Source organism: Vanellus vanellus, assembly GCF_965231255.1.
Source record: "Vanellus vanellus genome assembly, chromosome: 17".
Lineage (NCBI taxonomy): Eukaryota > Metazoa > Chordata > Aves > Charadriiformes > Charadriidae > Vanellus > Vanellus vanellus.
This window is the reverse complement of record NC_138922.1, coordinates 14042330-14058490: the sequence shown is the minus strand read 5'-3', so window position 1 is coordinate 14058490 and position 16161 is coordinate 14042330. Positions and strand designations below refer to the sequence as shown.

The following is a 16161-nucleotide window of genomic DNA, read 5'->3' as shown; positions in this document are numbered from 1 at the left end:
TGAGGAAAGAGAGTGGAGATTCAGCGCTAGTGGTGCCAGCTCAGATGTCCTCCACGTTACGAGGAAACTGCTGAAGCAGATACATTTTGGAGTCCTTTTCTGCAAGGACTGAAGACCTTAACAGCCATTTCCCCAACAACTGCCAATATGCAAAGGCTTCTTGCTCCAAGTTGGCCGTTCTTGAAGTCATCTCTCCAAAAATAAAAGTCAAGTCCTTCCTCAGCTTTAAGCAGAAGGGCTCCTGTGAGCTCCGTCTCACCTGTCTATTGAGAGTGATGGCACTTGGCTGACACTTTGTGCAAATGCCTTCTGGCCAAGGAGGGTGCCCTTCACAGCCCGATTTGATCTTGCAGCTGATGTTTTCCAGGGCAACAAATTTCCCCCTACCAGAAGGAAAAGAGAAGGCTGCTGTTACCACAATAAATGCTTTTCAAAAAAAGCAAGTGGCTAGAAATATCATAGAGGAAGCTGGGCAGAGGAGACACGGTGGCACCAATGCTTTGCATCTTCAGAGGATCTCAAAGCGCCCTGCGAACTCCCACGGGGACACGCTCCACTCCTGCAGTCCCCAAGTAACCTCTGCTGCCCACTTTGTGAGGGAGGTCAAGAGACCGCCATGTGGTGCCCGACTCAGGTCCTAAGCAGATATTCGAGCAAGAGCAGAGACAGAAAACTCATGGGACCCTGCTTAAATAATTTACACTGCACGTGGGAAGTAATAGATTATACCGCTAGGGCAAATCAGAGCTCCTTTCACGTGCACGAGGCTTCCTGCAAAGGGAAGTTCCCTTCAAATCAAAGTATTACAGAATTGAGCTGCATCTCACAAAGACATTAAAAAAATCCCAACGGCATTTAGGAATAGGAGGGAGAAGGTTACACCTCTGCATAACTTATTTAAAGGAGCTGCATTTCAGAGCACAGTGGGCTCCTCAACATCACCGAAGGGGACTTTAGATCCTTTGCTGAACACATGTGCCCCAGCGAGGCATAAAGAAATAAATACTTCTTTCAGTGCTTCCTCTCCGCTCAGCACTTATCTGGCCTGTGTCACCACAGCATCCTCCATCCCACTGCGGGGCAGGACGCCTCATTTTCCAGTTAGCGGGTGGTGAACTGCGGCCCCACGACAAGAAGGGGTTTCGGTAAGAACACACAGGGCACGGGACAGAGCAGAATCAGGCCCTGAGGAATGTTAGGCTCATCTTTCTGTCCTGTTCATGTCCATAGGTAAGAAAACCCGCTCGTGAATAAAAGCCCTCCAAGTCCACAACTGTCCCAGCGCCTCTCCACGAGGTTTGAGACTCAGGTTTGGAGCTTGGTATAATTAGGGAACCTCTTTCCTTCCATCTGGCCTTCCCCCCGCATCAGTAGTGTTTCCTGGAAGCAATTACATTGCCACAGCAAAAAAACCACCCCAAAACAACAAAATAAAAAGCCAGATTTAATTTCTTTTTTTCTTTCCAGCCTTTTTGTGCAATTTTTTGGTTTTTGTTTTTGTTTTGTTTTTTTAATGTGTTGTTTTTCTCCTCAGTTTGCCATTCAACAGTTGTATCCAACACTGCTCTGGTGAGATCTGTCTGTATTTTCATTTGTACTTTAAAAAAGAAGCTACAACCACATTCCCTTAAGCACAGAGATTTTCTTACTTGTCTGCCCCTCCGGTCAGCTTCCTGATGTAGGCATGGAATGACATATGCTTCACAGGAGGTTCCAGATGGTTTAAATAATCCTCATCAAAAGGCTGCCAAAAACACCACACAAAGAAAAGCCAGGTCAGACACCTGTCTGATAATACATTGATCACTAAACAAATGGATGTTCTAGAGTCAACCCCACCGGCTCTCAATGTGGAAACAATCAAGAAAATTTAGGCTCATTTTCAAGGCAGCTACTACTGTGATAGAAACAGTGGGGCCGTACAACGGCAAGTTTTATTATCGCCTCCTACTTTTGTAACAGATTGGCTCCACAAATCAGAACGAGCCTCAAAGGCAAAATGCTTTTCCCTTTCAATATCTAACAACAAACAAAAAGCCCAGCTGCTCAAACAAGGCCAAAGAACTACCAGAGCACGCGGCGGGGAAGCGGGAGAACAGCCATCCTGGCTCGCAGCAACTTTTGAGGGATCACTGCCTCGTGCCATAAATTATTCAGCTTAGCACATTTGTAGGCGTTACTAAAGCTGCCTTCAACCTGAATAATACGTTGTTAAACTGGGAAGTGCTGGGATCCATGAGAGAGGGGATGGAATGAGAAGATCCAGGCAAGAGTGAAGAGGGAGGAAAATTGGAGCTTTTCTAAAGCACTTTCTGTTAAACCCATTACCACAGAAAAACAGAGCATTAACCAGAATAAACCCAGGGCCACAAAAGCCCAGAGCTTTACTGATCCTGGACGTGAGCCGGCACCTGTGACAGTGCACGGCAGGATTCTGACCCAGAGCTGCCACCTCTATGTGGGCAGCACTCCGAGGAAAAGCATTCGTACTGGAAGAAACCGAATTCAAGAGGACATGCTTTGGTGTGACTTCCTCGAGCACCTTCTCGGGACTCTTACCTCCAGCGGTACGCAATGCACACATTTACCCAAGGGGCCGTGGCGACACCTATGCGAAGGGAAAGAGGATTAGTGTTAAATCTTATTTAATAGTGGAAAAGCCAGAGTGTAAAAGTTGCCCCAGACCAACAGTTTTTGTGTGGAAGATCTGTGCAATCATAGGGCTCTGAGCAACTCTCCACCCACCAGGGAATATTACAGAGGGGTCACCACAAGATAATTTCACATTAAGAGACAGCAACAGCTTCAGGTTAAATCTGAGAGTCCCAGGCCAAATTCAAACCCTCCTGATGCCTGTGTAACGGGCAAGCGGCTCTGCTCTCTGAACAGCCACGTGAACCCACGTCAGGTCACAGCTTCTCAAGTTTTACAACCCTGCACTGGGGTTGCGTTTCAATTCAAAGAATTTTCAACCTACGTCACAGGGCTGGCCTGTGCGGTTTTAACAAAAAGACAACCAAAACATTCCTCATTTATCGGGCACTAGAGGATGGTCTGGAACAAACAGGGAAGGATGTGTTTATCGGACAGATAAAGACCTACTGGGTAAAGTTACAAAACAGAGGGGGAAAACATCTTTTGAGGTGACGGCTTTAAAAAAAAGGCAAAACAACAAAAAAAAAATCCCTCCACGCCTCCGCCCCAGCACTAGGTCTGTGTGAGTTTTCAAAGGAAGGCCTCCAGAGAGGAGCATGGATGTTGGCTCTTGTAAAGACCAAATGGATGGGATCCAGTTGCAGCATTGCTTTTAACAAAGTATTGTGGCAGATAATGCACATAAAGGACCACTAAAGGCTGCTAATGCACTCAGCCGAGCGCCAGCATCCCTTCACGTTTAGATTGATATGCACTCACAAATACAGGAACAAGCCCAGACACACTCTTTTTATCATAAATATCCACCACTGTGCTTTGGCTCCCCGCTAAGAACAAAACCTTCATTTATTCTTTTGAAAAATGTGGTCAAGTTAAAGACAATGTTTTTGCCATGGAGTGGTGGGTTTTGCCTTTATTGTTTCAATAATGTGACATTTCCCTCGTTTATCATCAGCCTGAAAAGGTTAGATAGGATTTGCCACGTAAAGGCTACGTCTCTCCAAACTTCCTTGCCGCTGCAGCACTAAAGATAAACCATATGGAAGACAACACAATGGGGAAGGGCGAGCTCCTCTGTTTTAGAAGGAATTCCTGGTTGCCTTTAAAATTTTCGCTCAAGCCCTTTCAGAAGTGACTTTGCAGAGGGGTCCAGCCCCAAGCCAACAACCAGTACCGACATCAGGCCAGAAGCCAACGGGGACGTTGTTAACGATGAGCAATAAAAAACAACCATCCAGACAGAGGACACTTTAGCAACATCAGTGTAGATTTATGGTGGTATCAACTCACCATTGTATTATTGCTTTTACAAAAAAATGCAAGCTGCTTTGTTTACCTAAGCCTCTTGCAGCCAAAAGTTTTGGCAAAGCTCGACTTTGTTGCATTTCTGTGAGCAAAATGGACTCCCTGGTTTCGCAGAAATGTTAGAAAGGCACGTGACGGAAAGGAAGCCAAAATCTAAGCAGGCAGAGACCCAAGTCCACTTCCCCGTCCCTGCCATTGGATACTTCCACCCATTCCCTTCACTTCTGTGTTTTTCCTTCAGGAGGAGTGGCTGGATCTGAAGATACAGAAGTGCTCCTGCTTGGGAAATCCTGGTGCCACATGCACCCACCCCAGCGCCGAAGACAGCGATGCAGGGTTGTGTCGGCTCTGCCCAAGCGGGGAGAGACCGCACAGCAGCCAGGAAAGGTAACAGAGTTCAGGTCTCCACTCGGACAGAGGAGCCACCTGGCATTTAGAAACCGAATCCACCCTCGATGCTCCCCCACTGCTGGCTGCTTGATGCTGAGGCAGCAGCTCTGGCCAAAAGCGCGTTTCCCTGCGCAACGGAGACCTGGCCCTGCCACCCGTCACCTCGGGACCCAAACAACGGGGAGCTACATATTGAGACCATATGGAACAGAAGCTACTGCAGACAGCAGGCTCCTGCTTATTAAGCAATATGCCACACACAGAGCATAACCTAGTATTTCTACACAGCACCGGCTGCCAGGACATCCCAGGGAAGAATTCAAAGTATTCATTTTAATCTAGCGAGCTCCAAATGTTTTAGGAGCACAAAATATACGATCACAAGCCCCATAGCAGGGGCCACCTTGACCAGAACAATAGACGCTCTGAGTGAGTCCTTCCTGGCAAAGACCTTGGGATTTTGGTATCTGCTTCCTTCCTCAGCTCACCAGAGCTCGATTTAACCTTCCAGGACAATGGCAAGGGCTGTTTTCCCTTGTGAACGTTTCAAAGGCAGCGAGGGATGGAGCCGTGGCTCAGAGGCAGTTCCCATCGCACGCTTCCTGGCTGCTGGTTTCAGACACAACGTTACAAGCTCTGGTGAGGCACAGATGCATCGGCAGAAACACAGTCCACCCATACTTACAGCTGCTGGTCTCGATTTCGGTAAATCTTCCCATCCTGTTTGATCAGATACTGGTCGATCTCATCTTCCACCACCTGGGGGGCCCCCACAGGCCGCAAACTTTGGGAGACGGAGGTGTCCATGGTCTCTGAGGAGGAGCCAGCCGGGCTTGAGGGGTAGAGAAATAGCATATCGCCATGCCTACGGGTGTGGAAAACCAAAATAACACATGAGCATCAGTAGTTGCTTCTGGGTAGCAAACCTCCCGGACCACGGAGGAATGTGTAATTTATCCCAAACCTCCTGGACCACGGAGGAACGTGTAATTTATCACCAACTACACACAGACTAGCAAACGTGGCAGCCCAAAGCCATCCCATTATCCACCTCTTTCTGCTGCTTTGGTCATTTGCACAACAAATGCAAGTCTTTTCATCAGGAGACAAGACGGAGGGGAAAAAGATGAAGAAAAAGGTGAAAGGAGCCTACGGAGAGAAGCAACAGCTCTAGCAGGGAGAAGGACTAGTGCAGATCCCTCAAGTCACAGCCTTCCCGAGGCAGCTGCCAGCGCCGACACATTCAAGCGACAAGCTGCACGCGGTGGTAACAGCTCTTGTATATTTAACCAGCTTAACATTATTCTTGACATGAACAGAATGGAGACATTACCAACCAAACACGAAGCGGTTGCACCATTTGGCACCCCTGATCTCCCCGGGCGCCTGACTACAGAAGGCAGGAACCATGGAACCAGGGGACTACCAGACTCTGGCACTGACGCAGAAAAAAAGGCTAGTGCGAGTGAGAGCAGGGACGGGGGAGCTCGCTGCAGGCTGTAAAACAGCAACCAGGAGACCTCTTGCTGCCTCACCACAACACAAAAACACAAGGCAAGGAGCGACCTAAGAAATGACTCCACAGCTTCGCACGTAGTCAATTTGCTCACCCCCATTTCGGCACGTCAGGCGAGCAACAGCTGAAAGCTGAAGGCTGTTGTACCGTGATGTTGCCTGCTGCTGCCCAGCTCGGAGGGAAGAGTTCAGCCCAGCTCAGGGAAGAGACACCCCGTTGTACAAAGCCCCCCCTCCACCCACCGCCCGCTCTGTCGGAACTCACTTGATTTTCAGTAAGTTGAGGGATTTGTTTTGTGACGCTGTGATCTCTCCTGTCCTGTTTCTATTGGTGTAGACAGAAAACCCATTATTCCTGAAACCAAATTCTTTCGCAACCTGAAAGAGAGAGAAGAACGGCAAGGTTTAAGATACCTCACACCCCCGGTCAGATGCTGAAAGCTGCTCAGCGCAAGCGACAAGTCCAGGGAACTACTATTGCAAAACTTTAGCGGAATTCATCTGCATTTCTGAAGAGCACAGGATAACTGAGAAAAATAGAAATGCTTAGTAACACAAGCAACCTATTAAAAAAAGCAACTAAAACAGAACATGTCTCTCACTCACACAACAAAAATGCAGCATTTTATCTAAATCCAGGCAAGTGCTGTCATGACTAGAGGAGGGAAAATATCCTCTCCATTATCCCAGTTCTCTTGCTCCAGCCTTGCCAGACACACCAGCCACGGCATTCTCATCTTCCTGTGACTGGAATTCCTTGGTCCAGTTTTTCACCTTTTTTCCCTGCTCATTCCCTCACCAGTTCAGTTTAAGGCTGCTTTACTCTTAATCAGTCAAATGCCTCTTCGTAGCAATAGCAATTTTCACATTTGGCCACTTAAAAACGTAATCAGTTTAAAAGTGGTGTTCAAAGTTTCTCTAGATGACAAGTTTCTTCCTAAATTCTTAAGTTAATAGCCTTTATTTTTATGAAGTACACCTCCCTGAGGCTTTGGTAGGGCTCAGTGACTGCACACAGGACAAATCTCACAAGCCACAAACAGAACTGTCCCGTGAGCAAAGCCATGGAAAGCAGTTTCTCTACTGTCAGCTTTGCTGCGATTCGTAGCAGGTGATCTGCCGGTTGCGTGAAGCACAACTTCCAAACAGTTCACCTCCCGCGTTACACCTGCCAGAGTTAAACGTTAGCTCGTCACGCCAGACTTCAGCAAGTTTTGGGCGGAGTCAAATTCCACAATACATTCATAAAAGGCTCCAGTTAGTTCCTAACTCAATTCTAACCTGAACGCACCCGAGGGTTTACTTTCAGTACTCGTCCTCAGATGTGCTACGAAAGGCAGAAGATTATCGAGGCCCTTATCCCTCTGAAACGTGCTTTCCTGCACACTTCTTTTGCAGCTTCTGTGGAGTCGCCAAGGAGGAGATCTAAAGTAATTGCTAGTGTGGAAGAAGCAATCTGATGCCTCTTTAATTACAGCTATCTAGCTAAATACAAAATCCACCATATGGATTAACATTTCAGTGTTAAAATCCATAGCTATTAATACGCACAGATCTTAGGTGGTAAAATTTGCCACTTCTCTCTTTCAAGTAAGCCCTATATTAGGAAAGAAACCCAAACATTTCTTGTATTCAGCTCAGCAACAGGATACAGCTTTCCCCAGACCGACAGGCAATTTCAGTGAGTGCCGATGCTTTTGTTCTGAGGGTAAGCGGTCGCAAGCGTGATTGTTCCACGCTGCCTCGGGTAATGTGAACCCTTGAAACCGAGCAGCTTGTTCTGCACAGGTTCCAAAGATTTTGAAAGCAATGCTTTTTCCCCGGGGTGAGACTGTTCTGAGACTGCAGTGGGTGTCTCTTACCCAGCCCTGAAACCGGTCAGGATTTTCGCTTGGTCGGACAGGGATTGCTGTCCTGGTCTGGGCCCAAGCTTCCAACAAAGCAAATGACTCACAAACAGCAGAAGGTTTTCGGCCTGCTCCCCTTCCCCCTCGCAGGGGGAAAGGAAATCTAGCTGACTAAAGAATGGCCCTTCAGGCACAGGAACACAAAGTACTTCTCTTATGAAGCAAAGAAATCCTAATCTGAGAGTTCCAGCTTACAGCGGAGTTCCACGAGGGAAGGAAATGGAGAACTGCTCACTCTTAAATAGCAAACTTTAAACATTAAGCAGTTGCATCAGACCAAAGAACAAGTTACAACCAACTCCAAATGTGACAACTCCAACACCGTGTTCTCCTCAGCCCAGGGTGGAAATCTTTCCCAGGAGACCCCAGAGGCTCTCACAGGGCCTTATGATCTCGCCTTAATTCCTTCCTTGCTCTCTCCAAAACCATAATGGAAAACCAGAGGCACACAAAACACATTCGGATGATATTCAAAGTGCTAACTGAGCAGCTGGGTTTCAGCTGGCTCACATCTGAAGAGGTCAGTCCCTTTGCACTGGGCTTTGACTATCAAACTGTTTTCCTGTGTCGTTGTCAGCCTCTACTTCCCCAGCTGCTGTTTCTTTGGGAGAACACCGAAAACGTGTCCTCCCCCAGGAAAGCTCCCACCCCAGGAAACTCCAGCTGAAAAGCTGAGTGAGTTTTCTTCTTTAATTTTGTTATTTTCCCTCTGGAACAGCAATGAGAAAACTGCCTTTGGCTACAACAAAAATGCCATTTTCCACAAGGCGATCCTCGCTGCCGTCAGCACATTTGCCCAGTGAGGTGAAGCATGTGTGTCCTGTGAGCGAGAGCCACTGCGCAGGCTGAGCCGCAGGAGCCCTGCCTCATCCCGCAGGCAAGCGGGGATGGTGCTGAGGGGCTCAGGGTACCTTCTTGAGGAACGTCGCCACCGTTTCTCGCTTTGTGGCTGTGATGCGCTTCACTCCTTCCGGCGACTGCACGCGGATTATCTGCAGGGTTAAGAGGACAACCCGAATTAGTGATGGGGACAGAGCCTGCCCTGTGCTCGCAGCCTACTGAAGCCAGGTTGAAGTCTCCTGCATGCAAGGCAGACTATCCACACCGCTCCTCCCTCCTGCTTTTAATGCTGCTCTTCAACAGGGCGTGCAAATGCACATGGAAGTAATTTGCTGGCAGTCGGCAGCACTGCCCCGATGTTTGCATGCCGCAGGACGAATCACCCTAATGCACGGGGCATGGCAAGAAACTGCCACCGAGAAAAACATTAACGCTGCTTTTTTCTGTCAAAGCTCTGACCTCAGATGCGGAATTAAACTTTCAGGAGGAGGGTGAATCAGAGCTTCCACGGGGGCAATTTATTCGGTGCCTACACACAAATACTGGCCAAACTGGTACTAATGGGCACCTGCGCTGTCGTCATGTTTCAAGCCACGTTACTGACGTGCAGCTTCCACTGCTAATGAAAAGCCAAGGAGAAGAGCCAGAAGGCTCAGGCTGTTCCTGCGGAACGCTGAACAGCAGTTTTGCTGCAGCCTGAAGTCAGAGATGGGGAAAACCGGCAGCTTTGGGGGCAAAAAGCCGGGGACAATTCTTCACATACTGGCAGGGAAGTGGCAAAAGTAAATGTCGGAGTCCTTGTGCTGCCGGGGACCGGAGAAGTGACTCGAGTTGTTCTAAAGAGAATGTTCACCTGCTGATATGCAACGCAGCGCCGTGTTCGGGATGGCAGCGTGTGTGCTGACAGGGGGGACACGGGAGGGGGACACGGGGGACGGGGGACACGGGGGGCTGCCAGCGTCCCGGCACCACCTCACAGGACCCCCTTTACACCCTCCCAACCCCCAGCACGGAGCAAGCCCGACCTGACGGGAGCGGGAGACCTTTACGGTACCGACGAGCCCCTTCCCCGGCGGTGCTGCCACCCGGGCCGAGACCTGGCACCTTCCCCCGGGACACCCCCGCCCGGGACCGAGCGGGACCCCGGTCCCAAACCCCACACGCTCCTTGGGGCAAAACCACGGGGAACCCATCCGCGGCACGGCTTCGGGTGGACGGGGGCCGGCCGAGCCCGGCCCCGGTGGTCCTGCGCTCCCGGCGGGGTGCCCTGAGGCCGTTGCGGTCCCGCCGGGGTGCGGGGGGGAAAGGGGGGTGATGGCGGCCCGGCCCCGCCGCCCCACAGGAATCTGCTGCCTCATCGCCCCTCCCCCCGGCCGCCGCCGCCCGGCCCCACTCACGATCGTCTCCGCCATAGCGCTGCCCGCCGGTGCCCCGGGGCTCGCCCAGCCGCCCGGCTACCGGCCCGTTCCGCTGCGCTGCGGCCCGTTCCGCTCCGTCTGGCCCGGCCCGGCCCGCTCCGGCCCGCCGCCTCCCGGGCCCGGCCCGCCGCCCGTCCCGCCACCCCCCGGGCCCCGCGCCCCAGCGCCCGCGTTCCGCCGCCCCGAAGTTCCGAGGCAGTGCCACCGCCGCAACCGTCCCCCATGCTGCCTCGGTGCTACGCCATAATTGTCCCCTAGGCTGCCTCGGTGCTACCGCCATAACCGTCCCTGCCGCCACCGCGGCGCTCGCTCCTTCGTTCCGCCCACCCGCCCCACGGCGTCCCGCTGCGGGGCCCGGGCGTGAGGACCCCTTCCCCCCCCTTGTCCCCTCCACGGAGCTCTGCCGGGGCCTGTCCCCGTGCCACCCACCCTGCGTCCCGCTGTGCCCTCGTTACCGACCCCGCCCGACCCCTATTTAAGCGGCGGCCGCTGCCCCTCACATGATGGGAGTGTGACCGCCGCAACAGCGGGATGGCGCCGGGCAGGACACGGCTCCCCCGGCCCCGCGGGGCGGCCGGCGGCGGGGAGACCACCCGGCTGCTGCCCCAGGTAACGCCGGGACCCCCGGTCCCCACCGCCGCCTCGGGACCCTCAGCCCCCACCCCTGCTCCGTGCCCCCCGACGGCTGGGTACCGGCTGCGTGCTGGAGCCCGAAGCATCCCTCGGGGGGTCCGTCCATAGGGGTGAACCTGGGGGTCCCTCTTAGGGGCAGGGGCTCTGGGTGAGCACCCATGCGCTCCCCGTCGGCTCAAAGCCCGGGGGGGGCTCCGTGATGGGCAGGGTGGGGGCTGGATATGGGGTGCCCTGAATGGCGGGGGGGCTCTTGCAGAGAGGGTGCAGGAGCCTGTGACAGCCTCGGGCTGTGGGGTGGGGGGTACGTGGGTTAAGAGGGGGCATTTCTGGGGGGCTGCCCCGCTGGTGGTGAGCGGCTCGTCTGTCCGTGCAGGCATCCAGGTTGGTGGAGCTGCCCTACTCCTCCTCCTCTGACGATGATGGCTCGCTGGCCGGGGACATGGACCTTCCCACGGCCGAGCAGGACCCTGGGGCACAGTGCCACGGCTCCCCCAAGCTGAGCACCTTCAGCCAGTGCGTGCGGTACCTGGCCTTCCTCTGGAACCTCCTCTTCCTCCTGCTGGGTCTGCTGGCCCTGGCTGTGGGGGTGTGGGGGCTGCTGGCCAAGGGCTCGCTGCGGGGGGATCGCCTGGCCCCCCTGGGCTCCGACCCCATGCTGTTCTTCGTGCTGGTGGGGCTGGGGGCCAGCGCTGTCTCCCTGGCCGGCTGCCTGGGCGCCCTCCGCTCCAGCCCCTGCCTGCTGCGCTTCTTCGTGGGGGCCGTGCTCGCCTTCGCGGGGCTGGAGGTGCTGGGGGGGCTGCTGCTGCTGGTGGTGCGGCACCGGCTGCGGGATGCCCTGCGGGACGCCCTGCTCCTCTGCCTCCTGCGCTACCAGGAGGAGCCCGACCTGCAGTTCTTAGTGGACGAGGTGCAGCGGAGCCTGCGGTGCTGCGGACTCGGCTCTTACCGCGACTGGGAGAGTAACCCGTGAGTCGGGGTGCCGGGAGGGGTGTCTGTCCCTGCACCGGGAAGGTGCATGGACCCAGCAGCTCTCCTTCTCCATCCCCGCAGGTACTTCAACTGCAGCGCACCAGGAGTGCAGGCGTGCAGCGTCCCTGCCTCCTGCTGCCTGGACCCCTGGCAGAATGGCACCGTCACCAACACCCAGTGCGCCTTCGGGGTCCTGCGCCTGGGGGACATGGCGGCCAGCACCATCGTGCACCTGGGGGGCTGCGTGGCACAGCTCAGCACCTGGTTCCGCGACCAGGCGGGCGGCATCGCGGCCAGCGCGGCCGTGCTGGTGCTGGTTGAGGCCGCCGGTGTGCTCATGGCGCTGAGGGTGCTCAGGGACATCGTGCCCGTCGGGGGACGGGACTGAGGGTGTGCTGGCTGCCACCCGGGGTGGGGGACACCGTGGTGTCGGGGATGTGTGTAGGGCTGATCCAGCCCCAAATAAACCTCAGCAGAAGCCTGAACCCCATCCGCGTCCTGTCCATCCCTCCCCGTGGCGCGGGGAGATGCTTTCCATCAGCATCCCTGCCAACACCAGACCATGACACCAGGCTCCCGCGCTCGTTCTGGGTTTTAATGAGCATTTCTCCAGGCTGAGCCCTGTCACGCGGACGGGGCGGCTTCTACCTACGCAGCGCTACGGGGCGGGCGGCGGGGGCCGCGGCCTGCCTAGATGATGCCGTACTGAGCCAGCTCGTGCAGCTCCAGGTGGCTGAAGGCTTCCCAGGGACAGATGACGGTGATGTCTGGGGAGAGGAGAGAGGCTGCGTCAGCGCGACCTCCCCCAGCCCGGCTGCCGGCGGCTGTGCCATGCAGCGAGCCCTGCTGCCCACCCACGGCCAAGGGGGTACGGGACCCTTATACCTGTTCCCAGCCCTTCCATGCCCGGGATGTCGTCGCCGAACCTGCAAGGAGAGAGAGAGAGCGTCTGCCCTGTCCCCCCCTGCCCCCCCCAGCCAGCACCTCCCACCCCTGGCTGGCATGTACGGCCGTGTTCCTGCTCTGCACCGGGAACCTGCCGTGGGTCCCGGGGCTCTGCCCCACTCACCCCTGCACCCCTTTTTTGGGGGGCTTGCTCTTAAACTGCCTTGTCTGCCTCTGCTTAAATTTGGGTGGTCCCTTCCGGGGGGTGGCAGGTCCCCCGGTCACCCTCGTGGCTGATTTGATCTCTGGCTTCGGTGGGGGCTCCAGGCTCATGGCTGTGCCGGGGCCGGCAGCCTGCCCCGCGTCGCGGTTGTCCCTGCGGGTCCGGTGCTGGCACGGGACGGCTCCTCACACCTGATGGAGGAGAGACATGGGGGGGTCACTGGTTTCTCCTATCCCCCACGAGAACTCTGTACTCCCACTTTTACCCTGTCCTGCTCTGGGGCCCCTCAGTCCTCCCTGCTGGGTTTCCCAGGCTGCCCCGGAGGAGAGCCCCCTCCCCACCACTTTGGCTTAGCCCAGCTCGGAGCCCACTAATCCCCTTACCCCAAAGGCAGGGAAGGGCATCCTGGGGGCAGCAGAGCTGCTGCCTCCCCTCGGGGCCGTTCCTCCAGCCTTCGTCCCCCACCCCAGTGTGGATATTACGCTCCGGGAGCCCCCACCGTGGCTGACCCTGGGGTCTGTGCCGAGCCATGTGTGCCGCAGTAGGCTGGCATCGGTGTGGGTGTGAGGTGTCCCTTGGGGCTTGTTTGCAGGGGGATGGGTTTTGGGGATGGGGGGAATCCCGGGCTGTGGACCCCTCGGGACCCATCCTGGGGTGAGGGTGATGGGGGAAGCGGAGGGTGGCAGCCAAGGCGGACATCGCAGGGCAGCACATGGGCTCCATCCCGCTGCGGTCATGCCTCCTCCAGACACGGCGGTCACGCCATGGGCTGGGTGAGGGGGTTTTGTGGCACAAGAGACGGTGCCAGTGTGAGGGGGTTCGGCCCCACTGTGGATCACAGTGGCTGAGCACGGACCCCGGGGAAGAAGGGACTCGTCCCAGGGAGATGCTGCAGTCGCAGCCCCCGGTTGCAGGAGTGGGAGGCAACAGCAGGCTCCTGCAGGGAGCAAAGCAACACCCAGCCCCGGTGCCACCAGCACCAGGTCCCATCCCACGCACGGGGCAGAGCCCCGAACTTACGCAGCCGCCGCGGTCGCCGAGGCCAGCGCTGCTCCGCAGGAGACCCTCCGTCCCGCTCCCGCTGGCGCACGTCCTATAGACGCTCTGAGTGGCTTTTAGGGGAGGGCAGATTTATCCTGCTCTGGGGTAATAGGATTATTTATGTCCCTTCTTTTCAAAGGGGTAATCTGTTGTCCTTCCCCTGGCTCCGCCCTGGTGGGGCGGAGGGGGGGTGATGGGGTGGATGGGGAGGGGGTGTCTGGATTAGTGCTGCTGGCACTGATGGTGTCAGGATGGGCAGCAAATCACCCCTGGGGGTATCCTGCCTTTTCTTCCCAAACCACTGAGGCGGCTCTCCCGAGGGACCCCAACTCCCCAAGAGATCGCTCCAGTGCCCCTCGATCCTGGGGGCAGGGACGGGACCCGCGGCCCGCCTGGGACCGTGGACCAGCTCCCCACAAACACCCTTTGTGGGTTGACCCCAACAGGGTAAGGCACTAACGCAGTAGGGCTGTGCCGGGAAATACTGGCAGCAGAGCCCGCGCAACTGAAACCACTGGGACATGCCGGGATTTCAGCCTGTGCCCGGTGCCGAGCACGGTCCATCCCCAAAAGCAAGGGCTGCCGGGGGTCCCGCCTGCGGCCACTGCCACGTTCCACCCTGGCCTGGGTGCAGGTCCGCGCCACGTCCCCGACGGTGCCCCCCCAGACGCCCGCACCCCGGGAACAGCCTGAGCCCTGCCCGGCCACTGCAGGCCAAAATCCAGCAGAAGAGGGGCACCGCTGCCCACGGGATGGTATCACTCCAAATCTTCCCTTAATCCCAGCACTAAAGCAATTACAAAAAGGAATAATCTCAGTACACTTTAATTGTACTTCAGCCCCTGCCACTAATTGCAATTAGTTGGACTCCAACAAATAGGATTACAGGGATCCGGGAGTGTTTTCTACGAAGCCGGCAGAACCAGCTACTTCTCCGGTAAAGAGCAGGGCCCTGGTGTTAATTGCTGCTTCCAGCTTGGGTTTCGTTAGCGAGTGCTGCTTAAAGGCTTCATGGCTCCTTGGGGAGCTCGTCCGGGGAGGACTGGGGGGGCCTGCAGGGGTCCCGATGGCCAGGAACCCGTGAATCCCCCAGTCCAGCCAGGCAGAATGGAGGGGGCGATGTGCTGGGCCACATTTGTGGGGTTTTAAGATGGAGGCAAAGGCAACTGAGGGAAGAAACCGTGAAGAACAGCCCTGTGACCTGGAGGCGGGGATGGTGCCCTTGCCGGGATGCTGCCGGGGCCCACGTGCTCGGGGCCACACGCTGCCCACACCTCCTGCCCGGGGAAGGGGCCGGCAGCCCCGGGTGCCTCCCCTGCAAGCCCTTCATGCAGAGAAGCCCCTAAGAAGCTTAGGGCGCTGGCGGGGAGGGGGGTCTGGCGGGGCAGGGGGGTCCAGCATGCCATCCTGGCCCTCCCCAATCACCAGGTCACAGCCAAGCCGCAGAAGACGCTTAAAATCCAATCTGGGGACCACAAGGACAAGGCAAGATCAGCGGTGTGGGGAGGGCTGGGTGTGGGGAGGACATGCCAGCCTGCCCTTGGAGGGGATTTTCCATCCCGGGGCAACAGAGTGTCCGGCTGCCAGGAAATCCGGGGCTCAGGGGACACGTGAGCCACTGCCTGTCCCCAAGGGCAGGTGACCCCATAGACCAGAGGCGAGACACAACCTGGGCACCGCCTGTATTGAAACACACATGGGATCCCATGCTCGACGCAGTGCCCAGGGTGAGGCGGGGGGCTCGGACCATCTCCAGCTCACCATCCTCCTGAGCTCAACACACAAATAAATAGTTTAAATAAGCTGAGTCCGGATCCCACCATCCAGCCTGGAGCAGAGGCTCCCGGAGGGTGTCACCCGCTGTTTTTTTTGGGGGCTGGGGGATGATCAGTCCTTCTTCATGCGCAACCTGATCTCCATCTTGAGGATCATTTTAATGTTCTCGTCCTCCACGTGCTCCTCCACGGCTGCCAAGGCCCGCGCGCCGCCGTCCCGGTACCGCTCCAGCAGCTCCTCCACGTACCCAACCCAGACGCAGTTGGGGCAGCCGGTCCCGCAGCAGTGTGTGGGCGGTGGAGGGATCGGGGGGGAGGCAGGAGGGACCCCATCCTCACCCTGGGGGGTGCCCGTCCCACCGTTGCTCCCCGTAGTGTCTGCAGTGCCACCAGCCTTTGCTGGGGTATCCGAAAGCTCCCGAAGGCTGGAGATGTTGGTGGGGTGGGGGTGCGTGGCCCTTTCCCTGAGCACCCCCCTGCGGCCACCGGCGTGGTCCAGGGGCTCCTGAGGACCACGACCCCACGCTGATGCCAGCCCAGGGGCAATCATGGGGACAGCCCTGCCCACTGTACCCCCACACCAGCCAGAGGACCCCCACCCACCT

At 56.4% G+C, this 16161-nt stretch overlaps 3 protein-coding genes and 1 long non-coding RNA gene across 4 annotated transcripts in view; 1 reads left to right on the top strand and 3 right to left on the bottom strand.

Annotated features, from left to right (window-relative positions):
- NPLOC4 (NPL4 homolog, ubiquitin recognition factor) overlaps positions 1 to 10170 on the bottom strand; it is a 30940-nt gene extending 20770 nt beyond the window's left edge. The window contains exons 1-7 of the mRNA XM_082491985.1: positions 10010 to 10170; positions 8684 to 8764; positions 6131 to 6243; positions 5036 to 5215; positions 2560 to 2608; positions 1650 to 1744; positions 260 to 383 (exon numbers count right to left, since the gene is read on the bottom strand). Of these exons, the coding sequence (XP_082348111.1) occupies positions 260 to 383; positions 1650 to 1744; positions 2560 to 2608; positions 5036 to 5215; positions 6131 to 6243; positions 8684 to 8764; positions 10010 to 10024 (657 nt within the window). The 5' untranslated portion in view covers positions 10025 to 10170. The remainder of the gene's footprint in view (positions 1 to 259; positions 384 to 1649; positions 1745 to 2559; positions 2609 to 5035; positions 5216 to 6130; positions 6244 to 8683; positions 8765 to 10009) is intronic.
- Positions 10171 to 10561: 391 nt separating this feature from the next.
- On the top strand, positions 10562 to 12020 carry TSPAN10 (tetraspanin 10; the record flags this gene model as incomplete). The annotated part of the gene is made up of 3 exons (XM_082491983.1): positions 10562 to 10639; positions 11037 to 11629; positions 11714 to 12020. The coding sequence occupies 3 exons, from the start codon at positions 10562 to 10564 to the stop codon at positions 12018 to 12020; spliced, it is 978 nt and encodes a 325-aa protein (XP_082348109.1).
- A 302-nt stretch (positions 12021 to 12322) lies between these two features.
- Positions 12323 to 12850, bottom strand: PDE6G (phosphodiesterase 6G; the record flags this gene model as incomplete). The annotated part of the gene is made up of 3 exons (XM_082492349.1): positions 12323 to 12399; positions 12518 to 12558; positions 12702 to 12850. 3 exons carry the CDS (start codon positions 12848 to 12850, stop codon positions 12323 to 12325), a joined length of 267 nt encoding a protein of 88 aa, XP_082348475.1.
- A 2600-nt stretch (positions 12851 to 15450) lies between these two features.
- On the bottom strand, positions 15451 to 15778 carry LOC309678884. Its single transcript, XR_014269794.1, has 2 exons — positions 15691 to 15778; positions 15451 to 15549 (listed from the first exon to the last, which is right to left on the bottom strand). It is a non-coding gene; the product is annotated as an uncharacterized lncRNA (long non-coding RNA).
- Positions 15779 to 16161: the final 383 nt, after the last annotated feature.